Source organism: Spermophilus citellus, assembly GCF_964194105.1.
Source record: "Spermophilus citellus genome assembly, chromosome: 11".
NCBI classification, from domain to species: Eukaryota; Metazoa; Chordata; class Mammalia; order Rodentia; family Sciuridae; genus Spermophilus; species Spermophilus citellus.
Window position 1 is genome coordinate 135,545,607 of NC_138192.1, and position 15,655 is coordinate 135,561,261.

Sequence of the window (15,655 nt, forward strand, 5' to 3'; positions counted from 1 at the left end):
CATGCAGCTAGAGTGTCAGGCCCTGAGCAGCCCTTGGGGTGGCCATAGACTTGATGCGCATCTGACAGAGTCCACTTCAGGGCTCCAGGGAAATGAGGCCAGGAGCTTCTAGCCAGCCAGGAGGGATGGTGCACACCTGTAATCCCAATGACTCAGAGGCTGAAATAGGGGGATTGCAAGTTGGAGGCCAGCCTTGGCTACTTTGAGGCCCTAAGCAACTTAGCCAAACCCTGTCTCAAAAAAAAAAAAAAGATAAATAAAGATAAAAATAAAAATAAAAAGAGCTGAAGATGGAGCTCAGTGGTCCCTAAGTTCAATCCTCAATAGAACAACAAAAAAGAACTGGAATTCAAAGTCTCAGGCAGGAGAAACCTCCACTGTCCCAGCCTGGCTGGACTGAGATCAGCTCCCTGCCATTTTGGGGGACCCAGAAAGGTTAGCGGTGGCCATCAGACTCGGCCTCCTGGGTGAAACGTGAGTGCAGGGCGGGAGCTCTGCTGTTCTGAGGGCCACAGGCCTGAGTACAGGGCAGGGCCTCTGGCTACAGGCTCAGCCAGACCCAGGGCTCTCTGCTCCAGGAAGAACCCGAGTCCCTCCCAGGGCCGGAACTTTCTGCAGGGCACTCAAGACACAGAGGCTGAGGAGACACAGAGGCAGGGCCACCCTCAGCCAAGAACACATGGCTCAGCCATCGATGGCTCCAGCAGGACAGTCTCAGTGCCCTCTGCACACAAAAGCTGCCCCCTTACGATGGAGAAGCAATGTGTCACCACGGAGGCCACCATCCTCCCAGGGTCACTTGGCCTCCTTGGGAAGGAGCCCGTGCTCCCCCAAGGGTGGCAAGTGACAAGTCCTGACTGTGTTTTGAGGGTCTAAGGACAGGTGGCCATCTACCGTGGAGGCCAGGTCTGACCGCAGTCCTACTTGCTGGCAGTGTAGAGGGGTGGACGGCGACCAGGTCACAGGGCAGCCTGGGTTTCCGGGAGCTCCTGTCCCTGGCCACTGCCCCTCCCTTCCTTGAAGGACGCGGGGCTCTAAACTCTCTGCCACAGTCAGCGAGGGTGGGGTGGACAGAGAAGGGTGGGGAGAGCTTGGCCTCTGAGGTCCTTCCCGGGCTGGCCTTGGAGTACCCAGGGGCCTGTGCCACCTACAGAAACCCCATAAAATGTGCTCTGGGAGCCCCAACTCTGCCCGATATCACTCAGGGTCGGAGGCAGAGGAGAAGGCTTCCAGGAGACGTGGGAGGCCAGGTGCCTCTCTGGGCTCCACAGGGTTGGGGCTGGAGGGCCGGGAGGCAGAGTCCACACGGGCAGCTCTCCAGGGCTGCAAACACACCAGGCCACAAGAGCACCAAACAAAGACGTGTCTGGCCCAACTCCAGCGAGCGGCACGGGGCCATCCCGTCAGGAGGCCCACCACCTGCGCCACAGAGGACCTCGAGCCCCCTGTCACAGCTGTGGACAAGCCCCCAAACTCACTGAGCGCTGCTTCAGGCCTCACTAGCGGACCACGACTCAGAACAGCCCCAGGAGGCAGCATGTGGGGTGGGGTTGGCTGTCCCCACCCCGTACAGCAGGCACGGAGGGGACTGTCCACTGGGCATCTCGTCGCTGTCTCTAGGGCAGGTCCAGCTGAGGTGGAGCAGCTGGATCTCCACACAGCTGCGAGACCAGACGGGGAGGCTGGGGCGCGGGTGGCAGCAGGGAAAACAGGGTTTCTGGATCCCTGGGAGACAAGCCCTGGAGCAGGGGCAGAGAGGTGTGGGTCTGCTCACAGAGTTTGTGAACCATTTACCAGTAAGAGTCACATTTTATGATGCATATTTACAAAACACTAACCTAGAATTATACTTCTGCCAGTCTCCACTTGAGATGTGTGATTACTCAGATCATAACAATAAAACCCAAGAGAAAACATCGATACTCTTTTAGAAGACAAAGTTCTCGCTGTGTTTCTGTATTTTTTGTCCCACTTTCTAGTATAACAAAATATTTTAATCACCCTTCCTCCAAATAGAACAACATGAAAATACGTGTAGGAGTTGGATCTCAGTAACCCACAGCTATAGGACATAGTCCAAGAATCACAATCTCTCTGATTAAATGATTATTGAAGAGAAATAAAAATAAAAGTTATCTGAGCAGAGGCAAGAGGGTCTTGCCATGGTTCTGGAGTTCAGAAGTGGGCTCAAGGGAAGGTGGTCACTTGGAGGCCACTGTCCCCATGGTCAGGCTGTGGGCACAGTGCTTGGTTTAGACATGAGTCTTGGCTCCTCAGGGCAGGAGGGTCTCTAGAAGGCAGAAACAGAGGGTCTGAGCTTACAAAGCCCAGGAGCAGATGGCCCCCCCCAGGGACAGGATGAGAAGGGAGGGGTGCCCCTCCCAAGCCTGGGGGCAGGCAGGGGGCGCAGAGGCTGCACTGTCCAGACAGACAGCAGTGGAACTTCTGATGACCCCTGGATGGCCACAAAAGCTGCAGTCTGGGGCAGCCTAAAGCAGGGTCCGGGTTTCTGATGGCAGAGACGCCTTCCTGGAAGGCCCGGGCTGCCCCTGGAGGGGACCAGAGCCTTCCCTGGCTCTGCTGGGCCCCAGGGCTGCGCAGCAGCAGGGGAGCCTGATGCCAGCTCCTGGCTCCCAGGCCGCTGCCTGCTCTGGCCTCTGGCAGGTCTCACCACTGCCCGGCCCTCCAAGGGGCAGGCTGGGGCACAGGCCTGAAGGGGCGAGGCTCGCAGAGATGAAAGGCCCCGGGCGGGGTTGGACTGGTTCTGGTGGGCCAGCGCAGGCTGCCCAGCCTCCTCCCTCCACATTAAATACGCCAGGCAGGCTGGGAGCTGGCTCCCCACAGAAGGGCCTGAGCAGGCCATGCCCTGGCTCTCCCGCTGCCTTGGTGTCCTGTGGCTGTGGCCAGCCCTCTGGCAGGCTGCTGGAAGTGGGGGAGCTGGAGGCCCAAGACACGGGAGGGACGTGGGCCAGGGAGGGGCACCTGTGGGGCCAGGTGTGCCCCGCCCGGCGGGCATGAGGAGGGTGGTCGGGGAGGGACAGTGGTGCCTCTGGCTCCAACAGTCCTGCAGGGGCGTCTGACAGGGGCCTTGGCCCTGCGGAGGCCCTGGCTCCTGCGGTCAGATCCCCACCTCTCTGGCTCAGCCCCGCCACCTGCCTGGGGGTACCTGTCTCTGTCTGACCTTTGCCCCGTCACCCCTTCCTCAATGCACCCCTGCTGTTGTCTGTGGTCACACTGTCCAGGAGGCCTCGACCTGACCTTGCAGCACAGCCGTGTCCTCTCTTCCCCCTGGAACTGCCCCTCTAGGGCAGGGGGTGTCTTTCCCCAGGACAGGCAGGGAAGAGGCTCAGGGCTCATGTCCCCTCGGCCCCTCCCAGTAGCCTCTGAGCTGGGCCCCATCTGCTCTCTGCCCGGATGACCATTCCCCCTGGCCCTGCACTCTGGTTCCTGCTCGGGGCAGCCACCCCACAGACTCAGAATAGCCACCCACTCCTGAGCACCTTCTCCTCCTCCTGTCACGCCACAGTGGAGCCCTGATGGCCCCCAGCCCCTGGGCCTGTGACCTCCAGGCTTCATGTCCTCTCTGACAAGCCAGCGCCCAGCGGTCTCCGTGGCGTTCCCACCTCCTCTGGTCCCTCCTGTCTGGCCATTTGTCCTCAGGAAGAGGCCCATCTGCACCTCAGGACAGGGTGCCGGGGTGGGTTCCTGCAGGGCACTGGCCCCTGCCTCGTGATCCGCTTCCCTCCCCACCCGCAAGTCCTGGCCAGTCATTCTGTGGGTGCTCAGTCGCGACCTTCCTTGGGGGTGTCATGGGACCCGTGGTGCCAGGCAGAAAGATGGCAGCCCAAGGAGGCCACCTCTGCAGGCGCAGTTCCTGAGGGCCGGCACTCTGCTGGTGGCCCACCACCCCGGTGGGGGTCGTGGGTCCATGGCACAGGCCCCCTGTGCAGCAGCCGCCTCCTGGGGCGCTCGTGGCAGGTGACTTGGAGGGCGGCAGAGCTGGGGCTTGGAGGTGGGCCACAGCCCAGGAGCAGGGGAGAGGTGACGTGGTCCTGCGGCCAGGAGCCCAGGCTGAGTCACAGCTCAGATGGAGGCTTTGAAGAAGGTGCCCCGCCTGGGGCTGGTGAGAGGGGGATGTGGGTCCCACTGTGCCCACACTCTGGGGAGGACACCAGGCAGGCAGGTCCACTGTGGGTGCTCCTGACCACACCAGCCTGTGACCAGTGGGGCCGGTAGCAAGGGGTGCAGGTGTGGCTTTCCCAGAGGTCAGGTGGACGCTCCCGCCCTCCTCCACCCTGGACTGTAAGGCTGGCCAGACGCACACGTCACCTGGTCCCCTGCTCAGCACGGCTCCTCCTTGGGGTCCGGGGTGATGGCTGGTCTGAACGTGTCCCTCTCCTTCTTCTTTGCCACCTGTGCCCTCTGCCAGGCAGCCAGGAGGGCGTCCAGGGCCCTGCTCTCCGCAGGCGCCTATGCCAGCTTCGCCCGGGAGGTCGCTGCGGCGGCCCAGCTGGCAGCCTGCTGCCTGGAGATGCAGGTTCTGATGGAGATCGGCCCCTGGGCAGGGGGCTTCGGGCCCGACCTGCTGCTGACCCTGGTCTTCCTGCTCTTCTTGGTGCACGGGGCCACCTTCGATGGGGCCTCAGCCAACCCCTCTGTGGCCCTGCAGGACTTCCTCATGGCTGAGGCGTCTTTGTCCAGCACCCTGCTGAAGCTGGCAGCCCAGGGGCTGGGCATGCAGGCCGCCCACGCCCTGGCCCGGCGCTGCTGGGCCTGGGAGCTCAGCGAGCTGCACCTGGTGCAGAGCCTCATGGCTGCCCACTGCAGCTCGGCGCTGCGCACCTCTGTGCCCCAGGGCACCCTGGTGGAGGGCGCCTGCGCCTTCTTCTTCCACCTGGCCCTCCTCCGCCTGCCGCACAGTGCCCCTGTGTACAGGGTGCCCACCCTGGCTCTGCTGGTCACCGTCATGACCTACGTAGGTGAGACCTGCTCCCCTCTGCGGGGCCCTTCAGGACCACAGCAGGAGGGGGGGGTGCTGGCCAGAGGCGCTCGACCCCCAGGCTGAGGCAGCCACTTCCTGGGGCCCTGGTGGGTGTGTAGGGCCAGCAGGTTGGATGCAGGGTGGTGGGGAGGCACCGGCCCCTGCCAGCTGCCTCCCTGCCAGCTCCCAGCTGCCTGGTTCATTCCAGAAACGCCACACCTGGTCCCAGGCTCAGCCCAGCAGGTTCTTCAGGGCCTGGCCCCAGCTCTGACCCAGGATCCCCTGAGTCCTCTGACACACCCCCAGGAGTGACAAGTCCTGAGGGCCATCTTCACTCACGTCCCCACACTCCCTGTGGGGCTCTGAGATGGCCGTGCCTTCCTTGCCCCACACCTGTGACCCCTGTCCCAGCCAGGCTGACCCCCTGACCAGGCCTCCTGGGCCCCGCTCATGGTCCTGCTCGGATTCTGGGTCCTAGATCTCAGGCACGGGCCCTGGCTCCACTGGGGGGACTGTCCCTGAGCAGGTATCTTACACAGATGGGGCTGTAGCTCAGTAAGGACAGGCCCAGCACAGGGCGGGCAGCCGGTGGCCTGGACCACCAAGGCTGTGGACACTGAGGTGAGATGAGCCGGGGGCTCTGCAGGGACAGGCTCTGTGGCCCGGTGGCCTGGGCTCGGCCTCAGCACAGACGCCTAGGCATCTGGCCTTCGGGTATGCCGCTGTCTGACCTGGTCACCACCTGTCTGCTGGGCTGTGTCCCGTGGCCACCTGCTCTGCCCTGCCTGGCCACACTGCCTGACTGCTGTGGTCCCCCCAGCCATCCCGAGAGCTGCTGGCCCTTCGGCGCCCCCTCACCCCCGTCCTCTCTGCCCTCACCACCTGGCCTCTGTCTCTGCTCTGCCTTCTCCCTCTCTGTGTGCCCCCACCTCCTGGTCTCTGCGCTGTCCCTCCCCGTCTCCATCTGTCTGTCTCCTCTGCCTGTCCATGTCTGTCTCTCCTTCTCTCCCTCCAGGTCTCTGCCTCCCAGTCTTGGCTCCCTCCCGGTCGCCCTCAGAGGCTGCCTCCTAGTAGGCAGGGTGTTGGAGGAGGGTTGAGTCCTTCTTGGGCCAGGTGTGGGGAGGGTCTGGACCCTTGTCCTGGCTGCCCTGAGGCCTTGGCTGCCCTGGCCTGCTTCTTTGTGTCCATAAGCACCAAGGGCCCTGGTCAGGAGCTGAACCAGTGGGCCTGCAGTGTGGTCTCCGAGGCTCAGGCCTGGCCTGGACCGGCAGCGGCAGGCTGGGCCCACACGAGGCCTGTGTGCTCTGTCTGCAGCTGGGCCCTACACGTCCGCCTTCTTCAACCCCGCCCTGGCCGCCTCCATCACCTTCCGCTGCTCCGGGCACTCCTGGCTGGAGTACGCCCAGGTGTACTGGCTGGGCCCTCTGACAGGTGAGGTGGGGGGAGGGTCCCTGGGGCTGGGCTGGAACCCCTGGCGCAGGGGCTGCCCTGGCTGTGGGGGTGGGTGGGGGTGCAGGGCCCAGGGATGGAGACGACCCCAGGCGCCCCTGGCCTCCAGGTCTCCACTGCCTCGTGTGCTGTGGGGGACGATTTCACCAGCAGCTTGTGGGTCTGCAGCGTCCTGTGGGAGGAGGGCCGGTCCCCCTCAGGCCCTCTGGCCGGGCACTTTCGTCCCCAGCATGGGCCTGCAGGCTTCCCTGGGAGTCCTGTTCGGTGTTAACCTGGAGGGTGCCCAGGGAGGACCAGGAGGCCTGTCCTCACCGCCTCCACCCTGCCCCTCCACTCCTGGCTCCAGGGCCTCGCATCCTTGGCACCCTGACCTGGTCAGAGGTCACTGCCACCACGGCGGAGCACTGGGCTTCGCTTCCTTTCCTGAAAGCTCCGTCTCGCTGGCTGGGGAGGGCGGCCGGGCTTCCATCCTGCTCCGCATCCTAGCGCTGTCCACCCAGACGTACCCTCGGCTCGGCAGCCCGTGGAGCGCCCTCCCCCCAGGGTGACCCGGCCCTTCCTGTTTGGGGTGATTTCTTCTCCTTGGTGAGCACATCTCACCCAAGATGTCAGTTGATGGCCGACAGAGGGTGAACTCACCCGGCAGGTGGATTTCAGACCTGTGCGGCGTCTTGGTTCTCAGCTGTGCTTGACCGGTGGCTGGCTTGGCCAGAGTGACCCAGCAAGCCACACAGACTGGGTGGCTGCGCACAGCTCTGGAGGGCAGTCTGAGGCGGAGGAGGGGGAGGCTGTGCCCCTGAGGTCTGGGGCATGTGCTCCTCTCCCTGCACGGGTCCCCGGCACACAGGCACACCACTCCAAGCTCCTGCTGTCTGTGCCTGTGTCTCCTCTTCTTACAGGGACACCCCTGGACATAGCCACCCACTCGACTCCATGTGACTCAACTAATCACATCTGCAAGGACCCGATTTCCAACAAGGTCACATTCTCAGGCTCTGGGCAGGACGTGGATTAGGGAATGCTCTGCACCCCGTGTGGCCTCTGGCTCCACTGAGACTCCGTCTGAGTAGCTGAGGTCCACAGCCATCCACATGTCCCTTGGAAGCTTCTGGGAGCTGAGGGGGAGAGTCTGGGAGCTCGGCACCCCACACATACATACACGCTGACATGGCCCCGTCCTATAGGGAACCTGGGAGTGAGTGCACCTGCTGGCCCTGATACCCTCTTGGGGAGTGGCCCTGCTCCTGACCATGCAGTGGGAAAGGCCGCGCTCTTTGAAAGGAAGGAGACTTTGGGACTTTGAGCTCGTCTCACGTGGATTTGAGCACCCCTCCCAGAGAGACCCCTCCCAGAGAGACCCGGCCCCTCTTGCTGAAACACCAGGGTTCTGTGGAGCCAATGGGTACACTCTAGCCCACCCACCCAGCCCGCTCCGGCTCCCTGCTGCTGCCCTGCACACCCAGTGCCACTGCAGAGCCGAGGTCCTCTGCTGCCGGTTCAGACATGCTCAGAGGGGCAGACGTGGCTCTGTTGGTGGGAACAGGAGAGGGGAAAGGGGAGAGAGGGGCCCCTCTCAGGGAGGAGAGGGTCGGCATGCCCCTCCTGCCCTCCTGCGTGGCTGGGGTCCCAGGGAAGTTTCCAGGGAGCCCTCCCTGGGCCTCCCTGACTCTGGACTGACGGCAAGGCTGCGTCAGATCTCCCAGCCCCACCCCTCCAGGGGTCTCTCCCGTGGAGGGGGATTCCTTGCCAACCACTGGAGGCAGCGTGGGTCACTGTGGCCCACGCTGACCACTTCTCCTCCGTGTCACACAAGCCATCTTCTCCTTATCCGCCGGCTGGTGGGCTTGGGGGACCACAGGTTACTTGCTGAGGGAAGTAGTGTATCCTATGAGTTAGGCCAGGCAGGGCTGCAGCAAACTGTTCTGAAAACACAGCAGGTGGGTCAGCATGGTGGGCCCAGTCATGGGCTGTCCCTCGCCCTCAGGCTCCCCTCACAGCTGTCTGTCCCTTCACGGTTCACTTGCTTCTCAGCTTCCAAATCTGTGCTGTGCTTCTCCCTACTGTCACCCACCTTGGCTGGCTGGCGCCTTTGACAGAACCTTGTCCCATCATCTAGAGCACTTCAGCCGGGCAGAAGCACATTCCCGTAGCCATCATCATCCAGAAAGTCCAAGTTAAAATCTGCCCCTGAGAACCAGGGCCTTGGGGGCAGCGCCGTCTGGTGGCTAAGATCGGAAGCCAGGCTGGCTGCGGAGATGTGACTGCCCAGTGGTTGGGACCCTGAGCAGGTGTCCTACCCTTCAGCCTGGCCCTGCTCTAGAGGGGCTGTACCATGTCCACCTAAGGAATAGAAAAGGGCAACCGAAGAGTGTCAGCAGCTGATCATGGGGTTGTCCTCAGGACACAGAGTGTCTGCTGGTGTACCACATGTGGTCAGGCCAGGCTGGCCCTGGCCTAGGTGGAACTCAGCGAGTCCCCTGGGGGACCACCACCCACAGGTTAAACCCTTACATCACACCTGGCTGGCTAGCCTTCCCAGAGACCTGGAGACTGGGTGGGAGCTAGAATTCTCAACTCCTGGGTTCCGCACAAAACGTGGGGTCTAGGAGGGAGTCGGCCAGGCCCGGGCATGGACCCAGGCCCTGCTCTTCTTGGCCCAGGCCCACCTCTGTCCCTCTCCTCCCTCGCCCCTCCCAACAGCACACAGTGCCCCCACGATGCATGTGACCTCCATGAGGTAGCCTGGGAGGAGAAGCTGAGCAGGTTGGGATCCCAGGTCGGGGTCCCAGAGCATGTTCTAGAAGTTACAAGCTCCGCAGAGCTCTGACGGCTTGTCTCCATCTCCAAGGGAGGACCCCAGGCCTGGAGGGTCTGGGCTGCGGTGTCTGGTCCACCCTGCGGTCTGACTCTGTCTCTCGTAGGCATGGTCCTGGCTGTCCTGCTCCATGAAGGTGGCCTGCCCCGCCTTTTCCAGAGAAACCTGCTCTACAGGCGGAAGAGCAAGTTCCGGACCCCCAAAGGGAAGCTGGCCCCAGGTTCTGAGGATAGGCGGGCCCTGGAGGCAGGGTGCCGTGGCCAGGAGCTGGGGGGGGGCAGAGCCGCTGCTGCGGGGCTACTGCTGAGCCGCCTGGCTCGGTGAACGCCAGCGAGGGTCAGCGCTGATGGACCTGGGGCCTTGGAGCCGAGGGGGCCCAGTTCCCCTCCCTGGAAACCACTTGTCAATAAACCGTTGCTCGGTGCCTGTCTCCCTGGGCCTGAAAGGCCTCTCGAGGGGTGGGCAGGGCGGGCGCTCATCTCCCACGGGCTCTTTCCTGCTTCTTGTTACAGAATGAGAATAAAGGGTGGGCCCCGGGTGCAGGGGGAGCCTGGGCTGGGGAACGTCTCCTGGGCCCAGCAAAATTGTGGATGGCACCGGCGCCTGGGACATGGAGCTCGCCCAGGGCCCTGGAGATGACCGGGGGCCGACAGCGGAGGCTGCAGAGTCTAGGCCAGGTACAGGGCCCTGAACCTGGTGTCCACGGAGTTCCCTGGCCACCAGGATGATGCCTGCTCACTCCAAAGACAGGAAACCTTGTCAATCTCCAAGAATAATTGCCAGGGGCACCCCATTGTCCCATAGAACCCCAACCGTGGAGCCTCCAGCCATTTTCCCCCGTCAAACTAGAGCTGATCTGGGAATTCCCACCACAAGAGGATGAAGGTCCCCGTTCTGTGGTCCCCAGAGTCCATCCGAGAGGGCAAGGGGTGTGCCATGGTCCCACTCTGTCTTGAGGGAGCAGCATCCCTGACCCGGCTGCTCTGTGGGGAGGGTGCCCGAGGGGAAAGCCAGGGTCTCCCTGGGGACCTGGTGAGGCCTCGTCTGCTCACAGCCTTCCAGTGAGGGGACAGAGAAAGGTCCTCTGGCCCCTCCCGTGGCTGCCCCTTCCCCCTCTAAGTCCCCTCACCAGGCCGCTGGTCAGGAGCCTCAGCCTCTCCCTTCCCCTGCTTGGTATGACAGCCTGGGGGGGGGGGTGACAAGGAGCCCAGGGCCCTCAGGGAGCGCTGGGGTGGAGCCTGCAGCCAGCCCGTATGGCTGCCCTGCCAGGGCTCTGCCATCCCAGGTCACACCGGCCACCACCCCTGTTCCCAGAACGGGAGCAGGCAGAGGTGCTGGGCCAGCTGCAGCCTGGGGGTGGTCAGGCTGCCACAGTGCAGAGGGAGGCTGGTCCAGGCCAGGCCTCAGGTCAGGGCCCAGGGAGAGTGCCAGGCCACAGTGGGCATTGCTGTACCGCAGGGACGGGGGACCTGCTCATGCAGGTTCTGGGGGCTCACGCAGGCAGCTGCAGGATGGCTGGCATGAAAGCCCACCTAGTGGTCCAGCCCCACAGGGGCATCCCAGAGCAGCACCAGGGACTTGTCCAGGTGCTCAGGCCCTGCCCGCACCACCAGGCCAGGCGGCAGCGGGCAGAGGGTGAGGGGAGCCCAGGGGAGGTCATGAGGTTTTGGAGAGGGTGGCTCTGGGAGAGACTCCGTCTGGGCTCTGGCAGTGCTGGCCGGAGTGGGAGCTTCCTGTGGAAGGCAGACTCCTGGATTGGGCGGGTCCCAGGATGGCAAGACTCACTGTCCCTGAGGAGGGGCTGTGGGGCAGCACTAGAGACGGCACAGCTGCCTTGGTCCCCACAGGGTCTTTATTCTGTCAAGCCCCCCGTGCCTGGGTGTCTGCACACACAAGGCCCTGGCGAGGGGCCGAGCTCCCTGGGCAGTGCTCAGCTGGGCGCCGCTGTCCTGCACCTCCTGGGGCCTCGTCCGTAGGATCTGATTTGCTCCCCGGGGGAGAGGAGGTGACTACAGGATCCAGGGCAGGTTGGGAGCACCTAGAAGCCCGTGCTGGGGGCAGCCGACCGCCCAGGGGAGAGCTGGGCGTCAGAAGCCCCGTGTCTGTGTGGGGAAGGGCTCCCAGGGCTGATGGGCCTGCTGACCACTGTCTGTCTGGGAGGCCGCCATCTGCAGGGGGAGTCTCTAGCTCTGAGCCACCTGGTGAAGGTTCGCAGACTCTCAACTTCCTGTGAACCTACCATTATCGCAAAATTTTGAAAATAAACCCTTTTTATTGTTTTTCCTGACTTCCCTGCAACAAATCATCATAAAATTATTTTTAAAATGAAGAGTGGGAAGTGCATCAAGGCAGAGCTCTGCCTGGGCGGGCACAGGGGCTTTCCTGTCACAAAGGAAATATCAAAAGGACTGGGAACATGGCCCAGAGGCCCAGTGCCCTGCTTCCGAGCAGAATCACTCTGAACTCAGGGGGAGGCCACACCACTCATGCAAGGGAGGTGACCTCACGTGTCTTTCAAGGCTCAAGACCAAACCTCCCACAGCCTCCAGGACACTCAGGGTGCGGAAGACCCTGACACCCCCAACCCAGGCAGAGTCCAGGCTGGCCCAGGCAGGGGACCAGCACCCCATCCAGGACCGGCTCCCAGGTCCCTCTGCCGAGGCCTAGCCACATTCCCTGTGTCCAGCAGCCCTCCTGGTACTACTGCCCAAGACCTGATGGGCTACCCTGCACCTGGCCTATCTGCATCCCTGGGGTCCAGGGCCAGGGAGGAGCCCACCACACTCCTGAGCAGGCGGCCTGGCCTGACGACTGCCCCTGGAACAGCTCCTGAGCCTAGACCTAGTCTTGCTGGCTTTGACCTCTCAGAATGGCCTGGCCAGGAGACTCCCGTGTCCCCTGAACCCTGTTCTTTCTCTGGGGAGCTGAACCCTGGCCTTGGGGGGACCTAACTGGACAAGATCCAGCCAGTGTGGTAGTCACCCCCACTCCCACCGGGGCCGCGGGCAGGACCAGGCCCTACGGGCCATGGCCTCACACCAATTCTTGGGATAGCTCTGGTCCCAGAGCCTGGCACACCCTGCTGGCTGGGTTCTGAGGGGCCCAGACCCCAAATGCTGCCTGAGGGGCAGTGCCATGGTCTAGCATGAACCTGGCACCTACAGGTGAGGGCATCTGGGGCGGCTCAGAAGTAGGTGGGCTCCAAAGAGAGCACCCCTGGCACCTCACCCCACAAATCTCTCCCCACCCTGCCCCTTCCACCCCAAGAAGCCAGCCCCTCCCTGCTGGCCACTGGGCAGCAGATGCCATCTCTGGACTGTGCCGAATAGATGCCCTGTGACCCCCAACAGACCTAGCACAAAGCCACAGCTGAGACACGGGTATGTGTTGCGTAGAGCCACGTTTATTTCTTGGTCGGACACAGCCGTGATGCATACACACAGTACCGGGGCCTAGAGCTAACACTCGGGTAAGACATGGGGAGAGTCGCTACGTCGGGGTAGTGGAGATGACACAGGGTCCCACAGCAATCACATATGTACAAGCCAGGGACGCAGCCTCCAAGCTGCAGGGGCACTCAGAACAGACCAACTACAGGAAGCACAACCCGGGGAGAGACGGGGCCGTCACAGCCTCTGTCCAACCTGGGGCTGCAGGGGTAGAGGAGGATGCCTTCTGGGGCCCCAGACCTGGCCGAGCTGGCACGGGACCAGCACCACAGTAGACCTTAGCCACGTTCAGGACCCCCAGGTGCCCCGGGCTCCAGAGACAGGATGGATGTGGAAGGCCACTCTCGGCAGCTATGCCGGCAGGACCACTTGGCAGGAGGACTTGGGCTTCTCAACCTCACAGGACCCCAGGAGCCGGCATCCCCCAGGCCAAAGCAAGGCCAGAGCCGGGCAGTATTAAGCCTCAGAACAAAACCACCAGGAGAGATGGCTGTCTCGACCTCTCGCCTCCGTACCAGCAAGAAATGGGGGCCACAGCCAGACCAGGTGCTCCCCTCCGCCTCACAGGATGGGAAGACCCCAAGGGTCTCTCCAGGGCACAGATGTGGACACAGCACTCCAGGGGTGGGGGCAACTGTCCTCAGCTGGCTGGGCACGTGGGGGGTTTCGGGCAGGGTGGGCAAACAGAAACCGGGCTTCCCACCTTGTGGACACACTGCCCTTGGCATCTCCTCCTGTTTCTGCAGACTGACTCTGGACGGCCCACAGGGCAGGGGCCCATCTCAGTGCCCGCCCATGCCAAAATGGCACCGCCCAGGCCTTCATGGGGGGGTCTTCTGAATGCAGAGGGCTCCAGGCTCCTGGCCTTTCCCTCAGCCTGACCCCAGGCAGCAGGTGCTCTGCAGGTTGGCTGGCCTCAGACACCCGCTGGTGGGCGGCCCAGACCTTCCCGAGGCCACGGCTTCAGGCTGGCTGACCTGAGTGGCCGTGGTGGGCCTGGCCTCTAGCCTGCTGTGAAGGGTGTGGCCTTGAAATCCAACTCAACTCAGAGCAGGGTGCTCTGTCCCACCCTCCCTGCCTCAAGGGGGTCATGGGTACCGGAGTGAGTGCCATCTGGATGCTGGGTCTCAGCCCACTGCCCCCACGGTCCACAGGGCTGTCACCTGGTTTCTGCACAAGGTTTACTTCAGTCTGGGACGGCACTGTCCTCAAGGACCCTCTAAAGAAAGCGCTGTGTGGCCCACACTGCACAGCTGTGGTCTCCTAAGACCTGGCGCTCCGACAGAGGCCCTGGGGACGAGGCAGCCACCCTGCTGCACTGAGCTCGCATCTGGTCTTGTGCTGGCCGCAGCTCAGATCCTGCTTCCACAATACCACTCACCCTGAGCCCTGCGGTCGGGTGAGGGTCCAGAGGCCTGGACGGTTTCCCCAAGGAAAACCTGAACCTGTTTGTCAGCATGAAAGAGGCCCACACCCTCGTCTCTTCCTCCGAGAGGGTCAGGGTAGTGCCGTCCAGGGACCACCTGAGCTGATGGGGAACCTCCGACCCCCGGCTCATCTGAACCAAGCAGCAGGAGCTGGCCAGGGGTGGAAGGTGCCCAGCCCACAGCAGCCTGGTCCAGGGGGTTAGGGTTAGGGGCTTGCAGTTTGGTTCCTGTTTTTCCAAATGGGCCTGTGAGTGGGAATCCCCCAGGTGCAGAAGAACCCTGGACTGCCAAGACAGCCTGGTATCTGCCCTCACCCACCTGCCAAGACATGCCCCGTGCACGGAGTCTGCTCCCTGGGTGGAGAGGAGGGTGGGTGTGGGGAGCTTCCAATCACAGAACTTCCTCCCAGAGCAGCCTGGTCCTCTGCGTCCTCACAGCACCAGGGAGGCCCTGGAGGCCGGGACCCACACCCTGAATGCTGACCTGGCCTGCTGCCCAAGAGCCCTGTGTCTGAACCCAGCCACCGGCCCCGACAGTCTGGACACAACTGGTGAGCCTGGGCGCCCTGGACATCCTGGCCTCCTCCCTCCTGGCCCTCCAGGCCTCCTCCCTCCTGGCCTCCATGGTCTCATCTCAGGTCCGCTCACCCTCTCAATCCTGCTGGCACCACCTTAGCACCTTAGCACCTGGAGACCCCACACACCTGGAGGAGGCTCAGAGAAACCTGGCTCAGGTGTGCCTGTGTGCCAACCGAGGGTCCCACGTCCAAACTCCTCTTCCCTCGCTCTGCCCCTAAGGCTGGAGACGCAGAGGGAACAAACAGGGAGGGTGGCCGCTGGGTCTTACAGGTCTACTCGGAGGCATTAGAAATAAATACTTATAAATAGAACACAGTTATAGTTAATTTCTCAGGACTGTCTCCACGTCACTAACTACTGTATATTAATTATAAGTCTGTCTATGCTTAAAAAAATATTAGAATGGCGGCAACACGGGGTCTTGTGCCCTCTGGCCTCCCTCAGATCCCCAGCTCCCCCCACCCAGAGCAGCTGAGGAAGAAGAAAGAAGGACTCGTGCAGGCTTCCCTGGGGCACAGCTGGCCATCGGCCCAGGCCCGGCACTCCCTGCCAGGGGAAGGCTGGGCAGACAGGACAGACGGGGATGGGGCGAGGGACAGCTGGGTGCTGGCTGGTGGGAGGGCTCTGGCTCAGACCCTCATCTGTGCAGACCTCCTCCTGGAGAGCTTGGACCTGCAGAGGGAGGAGAAAGGGGTGTCACGCTGGGACTGACCCCCCGGCCGCGTCCGTCAAGCCCCTGGCGTCAGGGCAACCCCAGGACCACCAGACGCTCAGGCCCTGGCACTGAGCGGGTGAGGCCTGGTGCTGCCTCAGCCCTCCCCACACCCACCAGGCCCCTGTCTGTGACATGGAGGGCCCGGGTCCCCAAGCCTGACAGTGTGCGCACACCGCCACCCATCAAGGCCCACCCAGTTAGTGCAGGCCCACCCCCTCAGGACCCCCACAGGATCCAGAAG

At 62.9% G+C, this 15,655-nt stretch overlaps 2 protein-coding genes across 30 annotated transcripts in view; one reads left to right on the forward strand and one right to left on the reverse strand.

The window, feature by feature from the left end:
* Nucleotides 1-3,852: 3,852 nt before the first annotated feature.
* On the forward strand, nt 3,853-9,569 carry LOC308630958 (aquaporin-12-like; the record flags this gene model as incomplete). Its single annotated transcript, XM_081261761.1, has 3 exons — nt 3,853-4,979; nt 6,296-6,412; nt 9,352-9,569. The coding sequence occupies exons 1-3, from the start codon at nt 4,373-4,375 to the stop codon at nt 9,567-9,569; spliced, it is 942 nt and encodes a 313-aa protein (XP_081117887.1). The 5' UTR covers nt 3,853-4,372.
* A 4,449-nt stretch (nt 9,570-14,018) lies between these two features.
* Nucleotides 14,019-15,655, reverse strand: part of KIF1A (kinesin family member 1A) — a 64,764-nt gene continuing 63,127 nt past the window's right edge. For 28 of the 29 annotated variants that reach the window (XM_081261381.1, XM_081261379.1, XM_081261373.1 and 25 more), the window contains one exon: nt 14,019-15,371. In XM_081261381.1, coding sequence (XP_081117507.1) covers nt 15,329-15,371 — 43 coding nt within the window. In that variant the 3' untranslated portion in view covers nt 14,019-15,328. The remainder of the gene's footprint in view (nt 15,372-15,655) is intronic. The other variant, XR_014018025.1, reaches the window with a different exon arrangement.